The sequence below is a fragment of the Pelmatolapia mariae genome, linkage group LG18 (assembly GCF_036321145.2).
Source record: "Pelmatolapia mariae isolate MD_Pm_ZW linkage group LG18, Pm_UMD_F_2, whole genome shotgun sequence".
NCBI lineage: Eukaryota > Metazoa > Chordata > Actinopteri > Cichliformes > Cichlidae > Pelmatolapia > Pelmatolapia mariae.
The window spans coordinates 4,545,288-4,565,070 of NC_086243.1; the positions used below are offsets into that span (position 1 = coordinate 4,545,288).

At 43.6% G+C, this 19,783-nt stretch overlaps 1 protein-coding gene across 9 annotated transcripts in view; it reads left to right on the plus strand.

Moving 5' to 3' along the window:
- Positions 1-1,265: 1,265 nt before the first annotated feature.
- The window catches only part of astn1 (astrotactin 1), a 435,323-nt gene continuing 416,805 nt past the window's right edge, over positions 1,266-19,783 (plus strand). For all 9 annotated transcript variants that reach the window (XM_063461087.1, XM_063461088.1, XM_063461091.1 and 6 more), the window contains exon 1: positions 1,266-1,619. In XM_063461087.1, coding sequence (XP_063317157.1) covers positions 1,313-1,619 — 307 coding nt within the window. In that variant the 5' untranslated portion in view covers positions 1,266-1,312. The remainder of the gene's footprint in view (positions 1,620-19,783) is intronic.

The following is a 19,783-nucleotide window of genomic DNA, read 5'->3' on the forward strand; positions in this document are numbered from 1 at the left end:
TTTGCTTTAACTTGTTCTTACAAGTGGCCAAATATGGAGAACAATGAGGACCTAATTCTGTACTGACTGATTATGTTTTATTTCACCATTATATGAACAGAAACACGTGTGTTTTTTCCCTCCTCGTTCACAAAAGTGGCAGAACAGTGATGTACCAGGAAGCAAAAGAAATGGATAATGAGAATTTCACAGAATTTTAACGTGTGAAAAAACGGGGGGGGGGAATGCGTCGGTTAAAAGTGTGTCATTTACATAAACTGAAATCAAACTGAATAGCTGTATTTTCTCATTTCAGCCATTTATACACCACTAACTGTGGACATGCACATTAAAGGTTCCTGCCAGGTCTTGAACTAATAGATGTTAAGCATATTAAACCTGACAGAGTATTGGAAACAATTCCATTTTATTTATTTATTTTTAAAACATGCACAATTATCATGAAAATTCAGTGCTGACCTTTATAACACCAATATTCGGGGTTCTATGCAACCTCACCAGATATAGCAGAACATAATGTAATGGTGCCAAATGCAGTCTTATTTCAGTGTACTCTTAATATTGTATATATTATGTCACACTTCCTCAAAATGCCCTGTTTAAAAATTAGCAATAATGAAAAAACTTGTATATTTGTATACACTCAAAACACTTTTTTCTCTCTCTTGTTATCTTTGTGGCATTTCTTTACTCAGTACTGGTTGCCAACATTTACAACATATAGTTTAATTTTATTTGTAAGGTTCCTAAAATTTGGTGAGAGATTTTTCACTACAGTGTACTTCATATCTGGGCCACTGCAGACACGACACTCGCTCCTAACAGTCATCTGCACCATCAATTAGGCAATTATGCATGTACACTGAGGTCAGGCAAGCTTCTAAGGATGCTCTGTGGTGTCCTTGGAGATTATGTGCAAGTTTCTATGACAGGGCAAGCAGACAATTAAATTACAAATGATGTTTCTTTTGCTGATGGGACCCTCAGGGCACCCTGGGTGGTTTGCTGTTAGTAATCTTTGCGTAGCCATTACAGCCATTTGGACAGTTTGTCGATCAATTACAACAAAGGGGGTCAACAGCATTAAAACACTGCTACATTATCAGTGTTCAGCGGGAGTAGCACATGTACAACAAAATCCTGTGATTGATCATATGCGAGAAAGAAGAGGCGCTTGTTTCCCACACTGTGAGAGCCCGCCGGTGTAGCACGCCCCCCATTCACTCTCTCTGGCGCTCTGTCATCCGCCGGGTTGAGCGACTGAAGCTGCCTGGGAGAGAAACAGCGAGGAGGGGAGAGGAAACGGAGCGATATGGCGAGCATCAACATGGGGCCGAGACCGCTGCTGCTGCTGGAGCTGGCGTGGGCTCTCCTGGCCCTCCAAGCGGTTTACGTCCGATGTCTTAACGGCGATGAGGACCAGAGCCAGGACACCGAGTGCAAGATGAAGAGCGTCACCGTGTCGGCGCTGCCGTTTTTAAGAGAAAACGACCTGAGCATCATGCACAGTCCCTCGGCCTCCGAGCCCAAGCTTCTGTTCTCTGTTAGAAACGATTTTCCCGGGGACGTGGTGGTGGTGGACGACCTGGAAAACACTGAGCTCCCCTTTTTCGTCTTAGGTGAGTTTTTCTTTTTACAACACGCTGCTGTGTGGTGTCATTAGCCGCCAATTAAGCGGATAAAACCCCGCTCGCTCTTTATTACTACACCGGAGCAGCTGTTTATTAGCTAGCGCTTGGCTACATACCATGGCTCCACTGGTTTGGGAAAATGTTATAGGCAGCATAGCAGCCCAAATATGTAGCTAATACGATTAGCTCCGTTTTACGGGTCATAATTAGTCCGCCTGTGGTTGATAATTAGTCTGTTATTGATAGCGTAGTGAATCAACACTTAGCACTTGTTTTTGCATTATATTAGGCCGCACAGCACATGCGCATAAAAATTGAGTTTTGGGGGGGTTTTTTTGTAATAAATAAAAACCATCATTAGAGTTGTTTAGGGAGCATCATTTTAATTGTCTGTATTATTGCTTGTGGGTATTTTACCCAGAGTGTGCGCACGTGGTTCGGTTAGCTACATGTGTAGGAAACTGCTTGCTAGTTAAAACACTAGCAACAGTGCAGCCAAACTCCTCTTACACTACAGTGTGCTGTAACTTTTAATTTGGTGTCTTTTTTTTTTTGTAGTTACTTTTTATGCCCATTTCTTATGTTGTGTTACAGACAGTAGAATTTACGCCCGTCTTGTGAGTTTTCAAACTTTATTAAATAAGCTTCATCGAGATTTAGGCCAACCCAAGTTCACGTTAACTGGACATTATGCTTTGTTTCAGTAACATTGGGTTAGGCAGAGAGCGGCAAAGTTTGCAGTGAAGTTTGCTGGCCGCTGTCCATGGTGCTGAATCTCAGCGCTTCTTTACAGCGTCTGTTGCTGCGGCTGCTGGGAGCCAGCATATCCCCCCGCTGCATATTCAGGGGCTCTGTGTGAGCTGCAGTGTCACATTTACACAGCGTTCTCTGTTTCTGTTTGGTGAGGGTTTAGGTGTTGTTACTGGAGTCTCAACTGGTTTTGATGTGTCCCAAGTCAGAAAGCAACAGGAAACAGTGAGACAACATGTCAGATACGCCTTAGTGTTGTGACTGTTGGATCAGTGGAGCTTTTTCTTGCCTGTGAGACTTTGATATGAGGTGTGCACCTGAGCTTAAAATCGCAGTCTCACTCTATTTTATTTAAGAAAAAATTGCAACAAAACTTATATAGGACAACAGGCATAGCATAGCTCAGCTATTCTGTCTGTTACTTATATTACTGTTGAGTCATTTTTGGATATAATTTTCATGCTTTGTCAGATACACCATGATACGATTACATGATTAGCATCTTAAATCTTTATATCACCAACAAATCCTCACTACTGAAGTGTGACTTTTTATTTGATTTTTTTTATTTTAAAAGAAAAACCTTTTTAATATTATAATTAGTTTTGTTATTTATGTAAAGCCTCTGTTTATTTATTTGTATTACTTTAATTCTTAAAATATTTAGATATCACAACATGAAAAGTAAAAACAAAACTTGCACTCACGCTGCTGGATGCCATCATCTCTAAATACTTGTGTGGTTTGCTTTTAATTGTTACCAGTAGGGCTGGGCGATATTGCCTAAAATCCATACCGCGGTATAATTTGAAGCATGTGTGGTAACGATATATATTGCGATATATTATGTTCTTCTGTATACTGTATTTTCCGCACTATTAAATCCTTTAATTTTCTCAAAAATCGACAGTGCACCTTAGGTTAGTCAGGTTAGGTTAGTCATTAATATACTGCAACAACATGGGAATAGAGCAGAATTCATTCATTAACGAATCAATGGTACGGAAGTGGAGGAAGCGCAGTTTTTGGCTTTCATCATATTCCAAAACGTGCTTCGTCACTTCGCTATTACTGTCGCCCGGCATAATTTGCAGATGATATTGCTTGCAGCTGCTGCGATGCTTTCAACCAAAACAGGCGCAGCTTGATGACGCCATCAACATGCCGTAGAGCGGTATAGTCAAAATCTCTACCGTTGGCCAAATTCATATTGTTTTTACCGAATACCGTTTATGCCGCCAACCCCTAGTTATCAGTATTACTAGAAACAGAGAATAACAAAAATAACAAGATTTATACTGTTTGAATAAATCACATTTTAACAGTATTTAAATAGTTCTTGAGATACTAGTAGTAATAGCGCAGTAATAGCGCAGTAATGCTTCGCGAACCAACGCATAAACTTAGAAAACCATAAAGGGTAAAGGAATGAATATTAATTATAACTTGATTTAACCATATTTAAGCTAGAAATAGATTGGTGGGGAAAAACAAGAAATGGTTTAAAACAAATAAATTACATTTGATCAAAAATATAAAGGTACAGTAAGTATTTTTTGAGATTATGTAATAGAATAGTTATTGTCATAACCATCTTTTTAATGAATCCACTAAAATACATAGGAGCGATTGCTCTTTTGTGGAAGCTGACATGTTGTCTTGCCATCTTTACACAGTGGTCGACTGTTTTTCTAATCACATTTTATATATTTGGCTATCGATCAGCCACATACTGTACGTAGTACGTGCTATAAGTTACTTTTAAATTAAAGATCACAAGTTGCTCTTTTAAAGTATATGTGACCATTTAACATTTGTACTTGTATATTTTCAATATCTCTTACTCACTATGTCTCCAGATAGCTGACAATGGGCCAGCTAATGTTAGACTCAAGAATCACACTTCCCCTCTGATAAAAAGTTTTATTACATTCAGAGTTTCTAGAGTTTCAGAAGTCACAGCCACTTCAAAAAAAAGTTTAGCTAACACCTGCTAACAGCAGCAAAAACAGCAGCACTTACCAGGAGAAAAGTTCAGGATCGCCTCAAAAACTTACCTCGGTATCGCTGTCATCAGACAGAAGTGAGCCTCACTGACTCATCGACTCCTATCAGATTCCTTTCACAAAGTTTTACAGCCTCCTCCAGAGTAAATAGATGAGGACACATACTGACAGCTGAGGTAAACAATGGACTGACAACCTATACTCACTACAGATAAACAACAACCAGAGTTTTTTGTCCTATATTGGCCACCATAGCTGGGATTATACATTTAATTTGGGAGGGGTAAGAAAACAGAATTCAGCCGAATGAAAAATGCTATCTGTTGAAATCTATTGGTGAGATTTTACAAACTGTATCTTTAAGTTTCTTAATTAAATCCTTCATATCTATATATATATATCTATATATATATATATATAGATATATATAAAATCCTTCATATATACATCAACTTGTCAGTATCTTAAACCCTTAGAATACTAGATATATGACACTTTTTATCACATTTATAACATGCAGTCTACTAATTATTATAAAGCAGCACTTGTTAAGCCCTAGCACTAGCTGTTACACTATAAAAGCATTTCTTACCCCTGTGAGAGGTTATGAAATTGTCTTTTGAAAGTTTTAAGTTTCTCGAATATGATGCTTCTCTACAGTGACTTGTTTTGATATCTTAATTTTGGTAAAACAGAAACGTGTTTCTGACCGTTTTTTAAAAAACTGACAAAAAAATCAGAAAGCTCCTTTGATTTAGCTTAAAAGTAGAACAAATAAACAGCCCTAAGAATGTGACAGTTGCTAATTAGTGACTATTTTCACTGTGTACTTTTTTCATAAATCCACTGATCTTTTAGTCTGTCACAAAATTGTGGAAAATGGCCAAGGGGTCCAAGGATGAGGTCTACCAATTGTTTAAAACTTTGGAGATTGTTATAATGACATAAACAGAGTAAAAAGAACACAATGACATATGTGAGATTATATAAAAGCAAACTTTTGGGCAGTAGTTTTTTCTTTTTTCTCAAAAGTTAATGTGACTATTTACTGTAGTACTAGCATTTCCGCCTTATTGCATAGGTTTCCCTTGCACAGTGCAGAGTTTGGAGAGTAGAGTATTTAAATGAGTTATACAGTGTGATTTAAGTTTACTGCGAATTGCGCTATAAAGTTGTGGAGTTGTAAAGTATTTTGTGTAGTATCAATTATATCGTCAGTTATATCGTTATCGCAAATTTTCAAATGTATATCGTGATAAATATTTTTGGTCATATCGCCCTGCTCTAATGGGTGGATGGCTTGTTGCCTAAGCTTTGGCTGTGTCCTGTCGCTCCTCACTGAGTTCCCAGTTATTGAGAGCCAAGCCCTGCAGATTTCTGTTCATAGTGATAGTTTGATCTAACAGACCAGCACTTAACTTAAATGCACTGAAATTAACTTAATTAAGGGGAGAGAGGGGAAGAATCCCAATGCAGGACGCAAGAGGATACATCTTATATTGGGCATAACATGCAGCCAAATTACTTTTCAGTGAGTGATGGGTTTGCAGTGTATCAGGTTTTTATACACATTTCTACACAGTGATCAGTCCATTAAACAAAACTGCAAAGACTACAATAGCCTCTGCATGTCTTTGCTGAGTAGTAGACACACTCCTTTGGAGCATCACAAATTGAGTTTTATGGGTTTTTTTCTTTTGTTTGTATTTTTTTCTCTTCTCTCAGAGCTATTAAATACCATATTGCAATTTCTGTAAGACAGCAGTTGTTACTGCTACGTGCTCCAGTCTTAATTTTGTAAGATTATTGGCTCAGTCTAACAATAGGTGATACATGTCTGTATGTGGTAAAATAATAATAACAACTTCATTAACACGTGGAAGGATCAGAATCTGACGGTAGATACTTTTTTGTGTTTATTAGACACAGATATTAGATTTACGTAATAGAATCATTTGCAATAAGGCAAGCTGTGCTTCTCCTGAGGTGTCTGATTTAGCAAAAGAAAAACTGCCCAAACTTTTCAAGACACCCAAGTTCTCCTTCAGTAAGGACGCAGTAGTCCGATACTTGGATTGGCTATTGGTCTGATACTGACCCCAAAAAAAGCTGGATTGGGTATTGATGTTTATTATGTCACATGAAAGCAGCAGCTACTGGCAGAACTAATGTAGCATGAAGGAAGCTAATATAAGATAAGCTAGAAGGGCATTCAATTAGTTTACCACTTGCTGGGAAGCTTTTACTGTATGGCATGGTGTTGTCCTCAACTGGATTAATCTTTTTTTTACTCCAACTCTTTGGCAGCTCCATAAACAAGGTGTGCGTGAGGAAGGGAAAGAAGAAAGAAAAACCACTATGTAGCATCTATGGCTCTCACAAAAATTAGACTAGTGCCTCTAACTTAGATAACCAACACCAATGTAGCTTTTATTTTTTAATCGTATGTAACCTCACCCATCTACAAATTTGTAGATATATTTATTTAAAAACATTTTTTTACAAAGTTGTCTATATTTACCCTGACGTCGTCATACACATAACAAAACGAGTCCTAAGAACCTTACAGTGTGGATTACATCTTTTAAATTTAAAACTGGTAATGCGGCTCTTTAACTGGTATCTGGCATCTTTAGCAAATCAGAACTGCATAGTGCAACTAGAATTACCACTGTGGGCTGACTCAGTTGTATTTATCAGTGCCTCAGAAAGCACTACTAAAAATTCCATGGGTGTTTTAATTACTGCACACATATGAACATAGGGAATAGCTCTTGAAGCTCCCTAATGGTGGTATTATTGATATTTACACCACGAGGCTGCCGTGGCTCTTTAAATGAACTATTTAGACTATTGAAAGGAATAATTAATACAACACTTATGATTTAAATAAGGTTAAGACAAATGCACAGCACAACAGATCTCTCGGGAATGCTGCTGCATGTTAATCAGTCTTAATTTCTATGTGACATTTCCTGACATAGTTTTCTGCTGTGGGACAGAAAACTTTTAATGAAAATTCACACTGGGGAAACCCACACAAATCCAGATTTGTTATGCAAGTAGGGGCACTGCTACTCAAACAGACTGGAGCAGCTGGAGCTGCTGGTTCTATTATATATTTTGGTTTAATGTTTCTTTTGTTTGTTGCTTTTTTTCTTTGCTGTTTGACAACCTCCCCATCCCTTTGTAGAAAAAGATGGGTGTCCACTTTAAACTACAAACCACAATTCTCACTCACTCGCTCATTGTATCCGTGTCTTCTCAGGAAACAAAAGCAAGCTGAGCCAACATTGTGTGGCTGTGCTGATAAAAAATAACAGTGACTGGACAACATGTGTGGCTGAATGCTGTTTCAGTGGAACCTCTAAATTTTTGACTAGCTGCTGTCTGGTTTCCATTTGTCATGTCACACCAGCCTTCGTTATGCTGTTGAGTCTTCCATTTGAAGGTGGTGCACAGCTCATCTCAGCAAATTTTTACAGAATGCGTGCGAGCCATTGTGCCAGATGTTGGCATGTGCAAGGCTGGCTGTGGGCAAGCATACAATGTGGGAAACTTGGATAACATTAATAACAAGATTAAAACTAGGGCTGGGCGATATGGCCTAAAATCCATATCACGGTATAATTTGAAGCATGTGCGGTAACGATATATATATATTCTTTTCTTCTGTATAACGTATTTTACACACTATAAAGTACACTTAAAATCCTTTAATTATCTCAAAAATCGACAGTGCGTCTTATGTATGAATTCTGGTTGTGCTTACTGACCTCGAACCATTTTATGTAGTACACGGCGCTAAAAACCTGTCAAAATTGTTTTAGTACGACTTTGGTAAGCTATGAAGGCGCACCGCTTGATGGATTGTTGGAGCATTACGGCTACCGTAGTCAGGAGCCTCGCGGAGTAATCTGGGTCCTAAACTCCGTTAGCTTCAGGTCCCAAAGTCAAACGAACACTGCGGCATCACTGAGAGTTAAAAATAAATAGTTATGTCTATAACTTCTGTTCCCTGAAGGAGAGGAACGAGGTACAACACATAAGTATGGGATATCACGCCCTCGCGTGTCCTGGCTGAAGAAACCTTTATTCACGCCTTTAAGGCAGATGACGTGTGATGACACGCGCACGGCCCCGCCTGCACATATAGCCGCTGTCATCACCGTCATCCCTCAGTTCGATAGCCGCTCTTCACCGAGCCAAACTGCTCAGTGGGGCCACCTTGTGTTGTACCTCGTTCCTATCCTTCAGGGAACAGAAGTTATAGACATAACTATTCGTTCCCTTTCAGTCGATTCACTCGGTACAACACATAAGTATGGGACATATATACACGCCCCGCAGAGCAGCCACCGAACCGGAATCGGGCCACCACTTCCTTAGTGAGTGGTAGACCCAGCAGAAAGGACAGTATGAGCCACCGAAAGGGGCTGTAACGTCCAACCGATAAAACTGCACAAAAGTGTGCGGTGATGCCCAACTAGCTGCCGCACAAATATCAGCTACAGGCACCCCCCTTTAAAAAGAGCCCATGAGGTTGCCATCCCCCTGGTGGAATGAGCCCTCACCCCGTGGGGCAAAGCAAGACCTCTGGTGCTGTATGCCAGTGAGATAGCTTCTATAATCCAGTGGGACAGCCTCTGTTTGGACAGAGATCTACCTCTATTTGGATTGGCGAAGCAGACAAACAGCTGGTCACATAAACGCACATTCTGAGTGCGCTCAATGTAGGTGCGTAGCACACGCACTGGACAAAGAGAATGCATCCTCCTCTGCTCCTCAGATGCAAAAGGAGGGGAGCAAAAGCTCAGCAACTCAAACTCCATTGAGCTATAAGATGCAGGCATGATCTTGGGAAAATAGGCAGCATTTGGACGCAATACGACCTTGTGGCCATCAGGAGAAAACTGTGTGCAGGCGGGATGCACAGACAGCGCATGAAGGTCACCCACTCGCTTTGCCGAAGCCAAAGCGAGAAGTAATGCAGTCTTATATGAAAGAAATTTCATATCCACAGACTCAATAGGTTCAAACGGGGGGCTACAAAGGGCCTCCAGCACCAAAGACAAGTCCCAAGCAGGGACACTGGACTTAAGCACGGGTCTCAGCCGGCGAACTCCTTTCAGAAAACGTATGGCGAGGGGATGTGCACCTGGTGTCACCCCGTCAAAGCCAATATGACAAGCAGATATAGCTGTTAATAAACCTTAATTGTCGAAAATGAAAGGCCCTTATCCAGCAGCTCCTGCAGGAATGTCAAAACATCCACAGTAGAGCACTGAAATGGGAGGGTGTGGCGGTCCTGGCACCATTGCTCGAAGGCTCGCCATTTGTAAGCGTACAAGCCTCTAGTAGATGAGGCCCTAGCGCTCTGAATTGTCGCTATCACACTAGGTGGCAAACCCTTAGCAATCAAGTTTAGCCTCTCAGCAGGTAAGCATGAAGGCGCCACAGATCTGGGCGCGGATGAAACACTTCTCCTCCCGCCTGAGAGAGGAGATCCCTGCGGAGAGGAAGCTGCCAAGAACTTGCTGCTAGCAGGCTGATTATTAAAGGGTGTAACCTCCATTCTCTCACCAGAGGACCCCCCCCTGGAGAGAAGGTCCGGCCCCAGGTTCAGGTGGCCTGGGACATGGGTGGCTCTCAGAGACAGAAAATGAACACTGCACCATAACAGCAGAGAGCGAGACAGCCTCAACAGGGGAAGAGAGCGTGTTCCTCCCTGCCTGTTTATGTAAGACACCACTGTTGAATTGTCCGTCCTGACTAAGACATGCTGGCCCTCCAGGACTGGACGGAAATGCTTTAGAGCTAAGAACACTGCTAACAGCTCTAAGTGGTTGATGTGCAGCTGGCGCTGAGCTGCGGACCAGATCCCTCTCACTGATGCACCCTTGCACAGCGCTCCCCACCCTCTTAGGGAAGCATCTGTGGACACCACCTTGCGAAACAATACCCTCCCAATCCGAGAGCCCTGATGCAGCAGCCTGGGCTCCCTCCAAGGACGGAGAGCTAGCATGCAAGACGCGGTTAGCGGCAGCCTCCTCCGGGGATGACGCGATGCACACAGGCGGTGAGAGAGAGTCCAGCGTTGAAACGCTCTCATTTTTAACAGTCCAAGTGGCACTACGGCGATCATAGATGCCACCATGCCCAACAAGCGTAATATCGTCTGGAAACGCAGTCTGCGTCCCAGCTGAAACTGAGCGAGGCAGCGATGAAACGCGGCCACTCTGTGATCCGACAAACTTGCGCGGCTGGAAAGCGAGCATATTTCCAAACCGAGGAAAGAAATCTGCTGACTCGGGATTAGCGAGCTCTTTTGAAAGTTCACAGAGAACCCCAGTGTCTGAATGTGTGACAGAACCAGTGACAGCTGTGTCTCCGCCTGCTCTCTGGTACAAGCTACGAGAGCCCAGTCGTCTAGGTAGGCTAAGATGCGGATGCCTCTCTCTCTGAGGGGCGCTAGCGCTGCCTCGGCACATTTCGTAAAGGTGCGAGGAGCGAGCGACAACCTGAACGGCAGCACTAGGTATTCGTAGGCTACGCCCTCGAATGCAAACCTCAGAAACTGCCTGTGTTTCGGGTGTATAGCCACATGAAAATAAGCATCTGTTAGATCGATTGTTACAAACCAATCTCCCGGGCCGACTGCATTCAAGAGCTGTCTGAGTGTTAGCATCTTTAACCTGTACGTACGTAGATACGTGTTCAAGACTCGCAGGTCGAGGATGGGACGAAGCCCTCCCCCTCTTTTCGGAACAACAAAATAGCGGCTGTACCAACCTTTGTTTGTCTCCGAAGCGGGGACCACTCGTATTGCTCTTTTCTGCAATAGCGCCTTTATTTCCTCTCTGAGTATCATGCCCGCCTCGGTGTTGACAGTCGTGTTTACGACTCCTTGGAAACGAGGCAGCTTGACCCGGAACTGCAACCGGTAACCCATGGCGACGGTTCGCAGCACCCACGGAGAGGGGGCGCAAGCGCGCCACTGAGGGAAGTGAGCAGCCAGCCAGCTGACCTGCAGCACCGTAGGCGGGGCGTTGTCGCCCCCCAGTGTGTCTGCAGGGAACTGCATCACCTGCCTGACCTGGCTCATTCTGCCCGCAGGCTGAGCATTTGTGATTGTTTGAGAATAAACAACACTCTTTATTGATTGTAACATGGGAACATGTACATTCACACAGTTTGTTGGAGGCACCTTTTCTGGGGCACAACAATGAAAAACAGCGGGAACACTCGATGTGGTCACCTGAACATTTAACACACCTGAACAGGGATTTACCTGAGGCATTTTGTGTGCAGGGGTTTTGTGCTTGGGAGACAGTGTTAGGAAAGTGCAGTGCCTTCTGGGGCTGACAACCTGAACAGAACTTAAGCGGCACCTCTTGTGCGGCAACAGAGGGGTAAAAGCAGCGTCTCCCTGCTGCTGGACCCCTTCTCCACTCGAAACCACAGCTAGGAGGACTGAGGCTTCTTCCTCCTGGGCGTCGGTCCCGCTGGGGGCCTGAGGGTGGGCCTTTGCTCCAGGCCGACTGGCGTGGAGCTCGGGCCAGAGGATGTGCTCTCGCTGGCGGCACACCCACTTCAGCAGTGGGCGCCGATCTCTTGCCAGTCGGCAGAGGAGCGGCGGGCCTGTGAGAGCTAGCTGCGGGCTTGGGTTTCGGCTGACGTCTGGGGATGATGTCACGCAGAGCTTCCGTCTGCTTCTTCCTCAGATCGAATCTAGCCTGAATGGCTTCAAGTGAATGTCCGAATAACCCAGCCGCAGACACTGGTGCGTCCAGATATACAGCTCTGTCCCTATCCGGGACGTCAGGGAGGGTCAGCCACAGGTGCCTCTGAGCCACTGCTGTCGAAGCCATCCCTCTGCCCAGGGAGAGCGCTGCACAGCGAGACGCACGGAGGATGTGATCTGTGGCGACTCTGACCTCGTTAAGAAGAGGTGCCAGCGGGCTGTCATCAGGAACCAGCGATCCGAGCTCTGCCAGGCACATTGCCTGGTACGTCTGGAGCATGGTGACGGAGCTCATGGCGCGAGCAGTGCCGGCCTGAGCCCGATAAATCTTCTCCAGCTGCAAAGCAGAGAATCTGCAGTGCTTGGACGGCAGAGTTGCGGGGCCGCCGACACCATGGTTATGGGACGGGGCCAGATAAGCAGCCAGAGACGGCTCCATAGGGGGTGGGTTAGCTAAGCCAGCCCCCTCGGCGCCGTCCAATTTCATGTACTGTCCATAGCCGGGCACAGTGACGCGGGTAGACAGAGGTTTGTCCCATGATGCTGTTAGCTCGCAGAGAAAGTCTGGGAACATGGCAAGGCAGTTTTTGGCCGTTGCGGGCTCCAGTGGGAGGAAAAAACCCGCGAACCGCGACGGCTTCTGAGCTGGCGGAGGAGAGGGCCAGTCCACCTGCAGCTTCTCAGCAGCACGGCGAAACAGGGAGAAAAGAGAGGTGTCATCGTGGCCGACCGGCGCAGCAGCGGCGGCACATTGGGCCGACAATGAGCTCTCCTGCTCATCCTCCGACAAACCATGGATGTCCAGGCCGATGTCCAGCACGTCATCGTCTTCCTGGGGAGCGCTGGCGGGCTTCAACCCAGGCTGAAGCCCGTCAGCGCTCCTGCATGGTTCCGGCTCGTCATCGGCTAACCCGTCAACATATTCCATGTGGTCAGCCCAGCTAATTGCGGGGACATCGACTGGAAAATTCTCGTCTTCGGACTCGGACGAAGCCGGGGCTCCAGACTCGGAAAGGAGAGGGTCATGCCGTGCAACAGCCGAGCGTCCCAGCACTTTTTCCACAAACGTCAGCGTCTTTCCAGGGTCGAGCGCCGGAGCTGGCGGCAAAACGCACAGGCTTCGGGCTCCGTCAACGCTCTCCTAGCGTGGACGATCCCCAGGCAGACAGGGCAGGCATCGTGCTAGTCGCTGTCGTACAAAGAGAAACCGCATCCCTGAGGACAGGGGCGAACAGAAGACTTCTGCTTTGCTCGCTTCGGTTTGGAGTCCATTCCAAAACGCAAAGCGAAACGCTGCACAGGAAAACTTGAAATTAGCGCTCCGCGGGCAGCCTACACACCAACAGCGCGGTGGAGGCTAACACCAACAGGGGCAGTTAAGCTAAGTTCAAGTCGGCAGACAACGGAGCTAACTAGCAGCAGCTAGTTAGCCCAACTCAGCAGAGGTGTTCTCAGCGAGGTGAAGAGCGTAAGAACTGAGGGATGACGGTGATGACAGCGGCTATATGTGCAGGCGGGGCCGTGCGCGTGTCATCACACGTCATCTGCCTTAAAGGCGTGAATAAAGGTTTCTTCAGCCAGGACACGCGAGGGCGTGATATCCCATACTTATGTGTTGTACCGAGTGAATCGACTGAAAGGGAACTGTCTAAATTCTTTCATCTTTAATAAAATGATCAGCGTTGCTGCTTTACCAGGTGTAACAATTAAGTTTAACATCCAGGCATCCATGAAAACAGAATTTATTAAATTCAACGGAGTTAGAAGATAGCAGGAAGTTAGCTCACTAGCTTCCACCTAAACATGATATACCATGTTCTGACTGAGAGATTTCTGAAAAAATTAAAACGTACAGCTCTGCTATCACTTCCAACATAAATGAAGACAGAAAGCTAAACAGCAGTGACGTTTGTAGGGTTACTGAAGTTGGGCTAGCTGGTATATAATGATGTGCTACGTGATTGCTAGCAAAACAGCTATGTTAGCATAACATTAGCACAGTGAAGCTGAATGATGAACGCTAACTTTTTTCCACTCGATAAAAGTTAACGTGAGGGTTTCTGGTGGTTAGGGACAAATGCAATCGCATGGCAGGATACTATAAACGGACCAAACTTCAGTCAGGAGAACAACTGAGATAATCCATCCACAATACGAGGTTAGTCATTAATATACTGCAACAACATGGGAATAGAGCAGAATTCATTCATTAATGAATCAATGGTACGGAAGTGGAGGAAGGAAGTGCAGTTTTTGGCTTTCCTCATATTCCAAAAGTGCTTCGTCTCTTTGCTATTACTGTTGCCAGGCATAATTTTCAGATGATTGTTTGCAGTAGTGATGTGTCGGTCGCGAACGAAATGGCTCTTAGAGCCGACTCTTTCAAGTGAACGACGCGAGCCGGCTCCTTATTGGGAGCCGTGTTTTTTTTTTCCCTTTCTCTCACCCTCTCTCTCTCACACTTTTTTTCCGCTTCACTCCGCACGCGAGCCTTGTGCTTTGCGCTGGGAAGGGTATGGCGTTATTTTTGTGCCACTATTCTGAGCACACGTAAAATAAATTTGAGCGCACGTAAAAAAAGTTTACAGGTGCAAGTGTTGCATTTTGAGGAGAAATTTATTTTGAGCAAAGAAAAGCTAAATTTGAGTGAACAAAATTCATTGCTGCGTGCAAAAAATGTATTTCAGTGTTTGCTATTATCCATACACACACACACAGTAGCAGCCCCTCTCGCTCAGTTTTTGCATTTGCGCTTGCTCGCAATGTGTTGCTTGCGCTCTCAACATTTCTGCCCGTGCGCGCTCAACTCTTTCTGTACACCGTTATATTTGTGCCACAAAACCAGCCAATCACAGACTTGCAAAAAAATCTGATTGGCTGTTTTTGTCTGCAATCAGCTCGAAATGACGAAATGCAATATCCCAGAATCCATTTCGTCCAAAACTCAAACGAGGCAGTGGCGGAGGAACACAGAGTGGCGGAGTTTGAAATATTACTCTTTCTGGGTCACAAAGTAAACTTTTAAGATATTTTCATGCGATAATGGTGCTGTGTGAACTTCAAATATCTGCTCGATTTATCAAGACATCACATATTTGCATAAGTGCTCTAACGTTTTCGGAGATGCCTGTTACCCAACAGCTGACCGGGTGGTCACTAGGGTTAAACATAATATATAAGGCTGAACTGACAAAAAAATCACCGACTACACCAACAGGTATTATAGGAAAAACCATAAAGCCTTTGAACTAAAACAAACGCTGTTGTGACAGTGATGTACACTGTCTTGTTGGTATATATGTATGATTTGTATCACCTTCATGTTTCCCTCTCACCACATATCCAAACCGATATCATGACCAGCAGCTTTTACAGCTGTGGCTCCAGCAAACATCAGCTGATACTAGAAAGTAATATTAAATAAATTCTAACAACAGCTTATCAAGCTTGAACGTGCTGCTGTTGTTTAGCGCAACATCCACTGGTTTCCTCTTTCTGGCGCAAAGTGGGCGATAAATAAACAAGAGAGACGGGACTTGTGGCAGAAAAGCCGATCAGCTGATCATTGATCAGTTTCATGATTGAAGTAGCAACAGGAGAGGGAGGGGAGAGAATGAGAGAAGAACAGGCAGCTGACAGCGTAAAGACAGAATAACTCCAGCTTTGTGTCTTTTTCATTTTAGCTGAAGTACGGGACGAATCGCGTTCCTTCTCCCCTCAATACGGATGTATTGTAATTGGTCCAGCCCAGAGTTGATCATGACCAATTGGCTAATCCACCACCTTTCATTGTTTATACCGTTACAAAAACAAACATAAAAATGAAAAATCACCATCGGCCCACCGGGCAAATGCCCGGTATGCCCAATGGCCAGTAGAGCTATGCGGTCAGCTGGTGGGTAACAGGCATCTCCGAAAACGTTAGAGCACTTTTGCGATGTGATGTTTTATGTGATGTCTTGATAAATCGAGCAGATATTTGAAGTTCACACAGCACCATTATCGCATGAAAATATCTTAAAAGTTTATTTTGTGACCCAGAAAGAGAAATATTACAAACTCCGCCACTCTGTGTTCCTCCGCCACTGCCTCGTTTGAGTTTTGGACGAAATGGATTCTGGGATATTGCATTTCGTCATTTCGAGCTGATTGGAGACGAAAACAGCCAATCAGATTTTTTTGCAAGTCTGTGATTGGCTGGTTTTGTGGCACAAATATAACGGTGTACAGAAAGAGTTGAGCGCGCACGGGCAGAAATGTTGAGAGCGCAAGCAACACATTGCGAGCAAGCGCAAATGCAAAAACTGAGCGAGAGGGGCTGCTATTGTGTGTGTGTGTATGGATAATAGCAAACACTGAAATACATTTTTTGCACGCAGCAATGAATTGTTCACTCAAATTAAGCTTTTTTTCGCTCAAAATAAATTTCTCCTCAAAATGCAACACTTGCACCTGCAAATTTTTTTTACGTGCGCTCAAATTTATTTTACGTGTGCTCAGAATAGTGGCACAAAAATAACGCCATAGAAGAGGGGGGAGGGGCGGTAGTTACACTCGCAGTAGCACAGGAACAGAGCCGGAGGGAAAGAGAGAGAAAGAGAGCCAGGGACAACAACGTCACATTAGAAAGGTATAGTAATCATCCACAACTATTTTCAGTTGCGGATGATAAAGGATTCAGAAAGTTTATTCATGCAGGCCCATATGACAGAGAATGTGCATCTTCTTTTTGTTTTCATATTTTAATTTATATTTAATTGTGTTGTGGTTTGCAGTGTTTTGTGTTGTTTCACTTTAAATTTGTTTAAAAGGAAAAAGCTGAAAATTTAAATAGTTAAAAGTTGAAATGTAAATAGTTGGTTTTTGTATTATATGATTTATTTATTACATTTTATGTGGAGTGACTAAATAAAAGTATATTTACGGTGGCCCCTAGAGACAAAGCACGTACAAACTCCCCAGTGATTTTTCGTTTTTACGGGCCAATGATTTTTTTTTTTTTGTAACGGCATGAACATTGAAAGGTGGTGGATTGGCCAGATGCTGGCCGATGTGTAAAATAACTCAGTTGTTTGGTGGTGGCTATGGCGGAGCTTCCACAGAGGCCAGCGGGCGGATGAGGGAAGGAGAGGCAGGAGGAGGAGAGACCCGAGGCAGCACCGGTCCGAGTGTCAGGTGAACTGAACTTCAGGTAAGAAGTTATGACCTGCAGTCTATCTGGGTCAGATATAAACCAAGTTTAGGTGGAGTTTATTTTCGTTGTGCTGACTTTTCACAGTCAGTTACAATAACTCGTACTGCGTGCTAGCTAGCATGACGGGGTTTCTATACAGCTTGGTGGGTGCTATGATGTTACTGATAGTGAACTTTATTTTATTCATAAGGTTAGTTAGTAGAGTTGCCAACCGCTCCTTAAAAAATGGAATGCTCCCTCATTCAAAGAAAACATTACGCGTTTCGTATTGAGCTGAGAAGGAACGCAGTTTGTCCCGTGCTTCAGCTATAATGAAAAAAGACACAAAGCTGGATTTATTCTGTGTGTTTACGCTGCACAGCTGCCTCTTCTTCTCTCATTCTCTCCCCTCCCTCTCCTGTTGCTATTTCAATCATGAAACTAATCAATGATCAGCTGATCGGCATTTCTCTCTTGTTTGTTTATCGCCCACTTTGCGCCAGGGGGCCAGGTAGGGCATTAACTGGGAGAGGGGGGCACAAAGAAATACTTTTCTTTCTTATTCTCATTTAAAATGTCTAGCTTTGATTAAATAATTATCTGAATCTTACAACCAAAGTTTTTATCTGATGTAAAATGTATAGAAATCATACATATACCAACAAGACAGTGTACATCACTGTCACAACAGCGTCTGTTTTCATTAAAAGGCTTTATGGCTTTTCCTGTAATACCTGGTGGGCTGGTTTCTAGTCAAAATTCCTGGGCCGATTGTTTGTCCCAGTCCAGCCCTGAAAACACATACAAACTCCAAAACATGTACAAACTCCAAAACACGTACCAACTCCGAAGCACGTACAAACTCCAAAACACGTAAAAACTCCAAAACACGTAAAAACTCCATAGCACGCACAAACTCCGAAGCACGTACAAACTCCAAAACGTACAAAACACAACAGAAGTGCTCCAGGGTGCTAGGGGCAGTGTTGAGCTTTTGTTACCTAGTGGCTTCACAAGCCAGGAAGTACCAACGACTGGATTTGGTGTGTGGTAGTAACAGGTAAATTAACTTTTTTTCAAATTATTTGAATATATATGAGTGCTTGTGTATAAATACACAAACAATACACGTATGCTTTCAGTTGTGTAATTTAAGTGATCTAGGTAGCTCTGTTTTGGAAGTTCAGTTAACGCTAGAAATGTGTTTTGGAGTTTGTACGTGTTTTGTCTCTAGGGGCCACCGCATATATTTATATATAAACATATATAAATAAAACCACGTTTTTTTTACATTAGTAATTCCTTTTGTGCATAATTTTATATTGTTGTTAATAATAAATTAATTAAAGCAACAAAACAACCTAAAGAGCTGGTTGGGAGCCGAAAGTGAGCCTTTTTAGTGAGCCGAGCCGGAAATCTTTCTCTAAAAAGAGCCGAAAATCCCATCACTAGTTTGCAGCCGCTGCAATGCTTTCGACCAAAACAGGCGCAGCTTGATGACACCATCAACATGTGCTATCGTGGTAGAGCGGTATAGTCAAAATCTGTACCGTTGGCCAAATTTATATCGTTTCTACCGTATACCCTTTAGACCGCTCACCCCTAATTAAAACCAACAATATCTCTTTTGAGTAAAACAGTTAAACTAACTTTGAAAAACCCTTACTGGGAAGAGATTTTGGGGTAATGAGTTTTTGCAGTAAACACTTCTACTTGAGGAAAACTGACTTATGTCAACATTGCTGGATCTGTTTGCAACATGTAACCTGCTGGATGGTTTGCCTTTGTGAAAGGCCTCATAGACTACCAAGCTACTGGTTGATGGTACATATACTCTACCAGCAATACCTGCATTTACCATCCATCCATCTGTCCATCTATGTGGGGGGCTGGAGCCTATCCCAGCTGTCATAGGTTGACGTGAGGGGCAGGGTTTGCCTGGGCAGGCTGCCATTCTGTCACAGGATGTCAAAATGCTAATTCTTTAAAAAAATAGAGAATATTTTTAATTTACATTTACATTTTTTCCCTTAATATCACTAAACTCATGTAATGTTTTTGTTGCTACTCTAAAACGATATATACCTATATTATTATTTCTTGTTGTAGATGACATCTTAGAAAATGGGAATAAATGAGACCTTCTAAAGCAGGGTAGTCAGCCATGACACGATCATATAGCACTGAAACATGCAGTATACACCTTAAGGTGCTAGGAGAGATTTTACATGGAGCTGACATAAATTTCTCCTTCTTTTAAAGCTTACTGGTAGTTAATGTTTGACGGTAAAAACACTGAGTGTCACTTTAAATGCAAGACAGCTGGGGGCTTTGACTTAAGACCGTGAACACTTCAGTCAGTTTAATATTACACAGTACCCCTCTCAGCAGCAGCAGAGAGTCCTGCTGACAACTGCAGTACCCCATCCTCTTCTATGTTTCACAGGGACACCTTATACTCAGCTAATCCACAGTAATG